Source organism: Gallus gallus, chromosome 1 (genome assembly GCF_016699485.2).
Source record: "Gallus gallus isolate bGalGal1 chromosome 1, bGalGal1.mat.broiler.GRCg7b, whole genome shotgun sequence".
Lineage (NCBI taxonomy): Eukaryota > Metazoa > Chordata > Aves > Galliformes > Phasianidae > Gallus > Gallus gallus.
In genome coordinates this window covers 105,417,781-105,422,843 of record NC_052532.1, presented here as the reverse complement: position 1 = coordinate 105,422,843, position 5,063 = coordinate 105,417,781, and the positions used below count along the sequence as shown (strand labels likewise).

The 5,063-nt window shown below is 47.5% G+C and overlaps 1 protein-coding gene across 6 annotated transcripts; it reads left to right on the top strand.

Moving 5' to 3' along the window:
* Positions 1 to 1,392: 1,392 nt before the first annotated feature.
* Positions 1,393 to 4,324, top strand: DNAJC28 (DnaJ heat shock protein family (Hsp40) member C28). 6 transcript variants are annotated; one of them, XM_040666299.2, is made up of 2 exons: positions 1,393 to 1,456; positions 2,790 to 4,324. In XM_040666299.2, the coding sequence occupies exon 2, from the start codon at positions 2,843 to 2,845 to the stop codon at positions 3,962 to 3,964; it is 1,122 nt and encodes a 373-aa protein (XP_040522233.1). In that variant the 5' UTR covers positions 1,393 to 1,456; positions 2,790 to 2,842; the 3' UTR covers positions 3,965 to 4,324. The 6 variants fall into 6 exon arrangements, with proteins under 6 accessions (XP_040522233.1, XP_004934562.2, XP_040522231.1 ...); XM_004934505.5 differs by lacking the exon at positions 1,393 to 1,456 and adding an exon at positions 1,457 to 1,510; XM_040666297.2 differs by lacking the exon at positions 1,393 to 1,456 and adding an exon at positions 1,457 to 1,569.
* Positions 4,325 to 5,063: the final 739 nt, after the last annotated feature.

Genomic DNA, 5,063 nt, shown 5'->3' with positions numbered 1-5,063 from the left:
AATGATGAAACAACTCCTCCCAACCAATCAGTCCCACAACGTTAACAGTATTCAACCCTAAAAAAAAAAAAAAAAAAAAAAAAAAAGCTACAGTAAGACATCAAAAAGCTGAGATCATCATTCAGTTCCCACACTGTTTACAGCAATATTACGTCTTCTAACGAGAGAGGAGTCTCAAAGACAATGTGCAGAAATAAAACACAGCTTTCATGGTCTACAACTAAACAGAGGCACTCAGGTTAAAATCAGCCCACCTAACTCCCACAGCTCTATTCACTGTAATGAAATATATCCACAGATTTATACATAAAGATCATCCTCCTGTCTTGCACATACACAAACCATGCCCCCCCCCCCCCCCCCGATTAATACATGTTTTACCTTCAGAAGAAACTTAATACAAACATGTAGTGTTATTTTATTCTCCACCGAGTGCTACACTGTCCTCTTCAGCATCCCAGTCCTGTCATGACAGTACCTGAAGCCATTTGGTTAGCAACCAACAAGCTGCCGTGCTCCTGCTCACCATTGAAAACCAAGTTAGCGCCTGCCAGCATAATGCTGAACTGTATCTCAGCCCCTTAAAGTCAGGCAGTGAACAAAAGGGTACACTAACACAAGCATGTTGTTTTCACACCACTAAAGCAGTTTTCAAAGTAAACCCACCAAATTTGTACAAAAGTTCCATGCAATGAATGGTTTCTGCACTGCTGGACAGATGCTGTACTGGAATGCCCTGGTTTGTGGAGAAACGCATGCCATATAAAACCCCTAAGCATCGCTTAGCAAGAATTTGTAGACCCCCCCTCGTTAGTTTTGTGGAACATTTCACATTTTCTATCCACGACTGAACAGCAAACTGCCAGAATGAGAGTCTTATCACTCATAAAACGAAAGAATAACACTTCTGTCTCTTTCTTTCCAGGATTTCTTCCAATAGCTGGGATATGTGAAAAATTAAGTCAGGAACAAAACTCCCACAGTCCCAAAACATTACACAAATTCGTGAAGCATTCCGTATTTTCCTTAGGACAAGGGGGAATGGCCTCAAGTTGTGCCAAGGGAGGTTCAGGTTGGGTATTAGGAAACATTTCTTCTCAGCAAGAGCAGTGAGGCAGCGGCACAGGCTGCACAGGGAGGTGGTGCAGTCACCGTCCCTGGAGGTGTTCAAGAGCCGTGCGGATGTGGCACTGAGGGGTGTGGGCAGTGGGCGTGGTGGGGGTGGGTTCAGTGTTAGACCGCATGGATGACCATACACAAGAAGACTGAAGCGCGCTGACCGCCACATTGCCGCCGGCCGAGCCGCACCGCGCATGCCCCCAGCTCCGGGCCCGCCATTGCCCCCCCCCCCCCCCCTCCCCGGCCTCCCGCTCGCATGCCGCCGGGTCACGTGTCTCCCGGCAGAACTGGCGGCGGCGCTCAGGCTCCCCCCGGCGGGCGGCGGGGAGACGTCCTTGTGAGACAGGGAGGGCAGAGCAGGGCAGGGGAGCGGGGAGGCGGCGGGCAGCAGGTGAGGCGCCGTCGCGCGGGGGGGGTGTCTCTCCCGCCCAACAGAACCCCCGTTGCAGTGTGAGTGGCAGCGCCCCCGCGGCCTGTGGAGGGTCGGCCGTTGGGACCTGGAGGGGCGGGGTTAGGCTCGGCTGCCGCCCTCTGCTCGCCTCGGCGTGGGGGCCTCGGCCCTGTCCCTGCAGCCTGCCCAGCGTAGTTAGAGAGTGCCGGGGGCTGTAAGTCCCCGTTTGTAAGGACGAGAACGTTGGAATCGAATCTGTGGATTTCGGAGAAACTGCTTCATTATCAGGATGTTGAATTTCGAGAGATTATTCATTGATCGGCTGTTTACGAGGGTGGATAATGATAGGACAAGGGGGAATGGTTTTAAACTGAGACAAGGGAGGTTTAGGTTGGATATTAGAAGGAAGCTTTTCACACGGAGGGTGGTGACGCAGTGGAACAGGTTGCCCAAGGAGGCTGTGGATGCCCCATCCCTGGAGGCATTCAAGGCCAGGCTGGATGTGGCTCTGGGCAGCCTGGTCTGGACATTGGCGACCCTGCACATAGCAGGGGGTTGAAACTCGATGGTCATTGTGGTCCTTTCCAACCCAGGCCATTCTATGATTCTGTGACCATTCCATTTATGTGGTAGGTATGTGGGTTTTACGGACAAATGGAACAAAATTACCAACCACCTAGTAGGAGATAAAGCAGTGATCTCTAAGCTGTGCTATGTTGCAAGTCCAGCAAGGTGATCATCCCTCTGTACTTGGCACTGGTGAGGCTGTGCCTTGAGGGCTGTGTTCAGTTTTGGGCCCCTCACTACAAAAAAGACATGGAGGCCCTAGAATGTGTCCAGAGAAGGGTAGTGGAGCTGAGAGGGATCTGGAGCACGAGTCTGATGGGGAGCAGCTGAGAGAACTGGGGTTGTTTACTGGAGTTCCGCAGTGAAAAGCATATTTCCAGTTTATGTTGCACTGAGTTTGTAGAAAGGCAGTAAAGCTTTGACCCTTTTGGAAGCAAGACGTGCATAACAAACCTATGCTGCTGTTGCTCTGGCAGGAGAAAGCTGTATTGTGATTTAATTTTCATTTACATCGTAATTCTACTACTTCAGTAGAAATTAACAAGAAATTCAGAATTCACTGTTAGTCTGCAGAAGAAAGAACACTGTATACTGGTCTGAATTTTTTTGTAGGGATTTCTTTGATTCGGGTGATATAACAAGATAAGACTTGAACAAACTGTAAAAGTTCACATAAACATACTTAATATGATTTTTTAAAATGTGTTTGTAGGTCATTGTTTATAATGTATCCGCATCTGAAGGAATAGAAAGTGGTTTTATACGATGCTGACTAACACCATAGGACATCATTTAATGGTACATCAAGCAATGATTCCAAGAAGCCTGAAGCCATTTTCCTATATCTGTGGCAAGAGAATGTTGTCAGGCTACAAACCTAAAAGGAACGTCAAGGACTCTTATAAAATTCTCGAGCTTGAGGAAGGTTGTTCACTCGATGATATCAGAAATTCATATCGAAGTCTTGCCAAAAAATACCATCCAGACAGCGGTTCCATCACAGCAGATTCTGCAGCATTTGTGAAAGTAGAAGAAGCGTACAGAGTTGTGCTTGACGATGTGGCGAACAAAAAGAAACCCAGTGAGAATAAGGAAGAGGAGGAGGAAGACCAACTGAAATCAAACGCGCCGCAGCATAGACACTACTTGAGCTTTGAAGGTGTTGGTTATGGAACACCAAGCCAAAGAGAAAAGCAGTACATGCAATTCAGAGTAGACCGTGCTACTGAGCAAGTGTTGGCATACCGAACGCGGAAACTGGAAAGCCAGTATGTTGCAACGGACCTTATGAGAGCCAAAGATGTGAGACAGAGCAAAAAAGTGAAGATAACTCAGGCAGTCGAACGGTTGGTCGAGGACCTCATCCAGGAATCAATGGCAAAAGGAGATTTTGACAACCTCAGCGGGAAGGGAAAACCTTTGCAGAAGTTTTCGGATTGCCCGCACATCGATCCTATGACTCACAACCTGAACAGGATTCTGATAGACAATGGATACCAGCCGGAGTGGATCCTCTTGCAGAAAGAAATCCGGGAAACGATCGAGAGATTAAGAAAGAGCTTAGTGGTATCCAGGAGTAAGCTCGGAGAGCCCATGGCGCCGCATAGGCTCAAGGAGTGGAATCACATCTGTCAGCAATTCGTGGAAGATATCAGGAAGTTAAACAAAAGAATCGACAGCTTCAATTTAGTTGTTCCTATTCTGAGCAGACAAATGGTGCATTTCAGTGCAGACAAAGAAATCATCCGAGCGCAAAAGACTTACGAAGCTTTGATGGAAAACACGGAGGCTTCTGGTTCACACACAAAGGAAGACAAAGGGGAAGGTGTTAAACGGTTTGGGTGGAAGTCTTCTCTACTGAAGTGGTTCAATACTACACTGAAATAAGATCCTATTGGCTCACCTCTCTTGTCAAGCTTTTGAATGCACTTTATAACTAAAACCTGTAGCATGAGAGACATTTCGGATCCACTGAACATGTAGAATCCACCCGGCTGTCATTCCACTTGAAGGGAACTGGGGTGTGTGACGCTCACTTGCGGGTGATTAATTGACTTCGTTGTGAATGCTGCTAAGGAACGAGTGACCTCAGTTATCCCATTGCAGCTCGTTTTTCCTTCTGCTTCAATCAAAACTCGTGCTTAACTTTTCGGCGTATGGTTGAATCATTTCTACGGTGCCGTCGTGTCTTTGTAACGTGAAACTGAAGCGTAAATAAAACACCGTGAGGACAAAGTGGAAGTAAAAGCCTGGCTGTGCCCTTTACTTTGACCTTTATCCTTCCTTGTTTAAATGTCCTTCGGCGTAGCAGGCTGAGAAAGATGAGGTTTTAATTCTCATTACGTTGCACAGGAATTGGATGTGAATTGCTGTTTAAATGACTCCAGTGACCGGTGGGAAAAGAGCTAATTGTAAGTTGGATTGGTGTAAACAGGAATCAGATTCCAATAAATCCGACTCGGATGGGATCCATTTTGGCTCCCCATGAGGATAAGTATCAGCAGTTTAAATACCGAAGTTGCCATAATGGATGAGTCAGCATTCGGAACGGCTTTTGTGTTCCTTTTAAAGCTACTTGGTTGTAATGGAGCAGATGAGACCTGGCACTTACAGCCAGCCTTGTGCCTGTAGCATGGAAAGCTGCCAGGTGCAAAAGCCACTTTTTTCAGTAATTATTACAATGATGATTAAAAAACAAAACCAACGAAACGAAAAACCAACAAACAGTGGTCATTTCAATTTACAATTTGCTCTAGATGTGGGATGGAGCAATTCAGTTTCAATGTCACTGCTGCGTTTCGCCTTCATCTCTCTAAAGCCCGGCTATCCAACCTTTCGTGCTAGGCAGAGTATGATCTTAGAGTTGTTTTAAGTTTGTCCCTAGGGTGCCGGTGCCGCCCCTTCCAGCGTTACGGGAAGAAAGCGACGGGCAGAGCGCCGAGCCCCGCGCACAGCGGAGCAGGGCCGGAGGGGGCAGGGCCGCCCC

What these genes read in the sequence shown, in the direction of transcription:
- DNAJC28 (XM_040666299.2), top strand. Translation starts at nt 2,843, where the DNA reads ATGCTGACTAACACCATAGGACATCATTTAATGGTACATCAAGCAATG.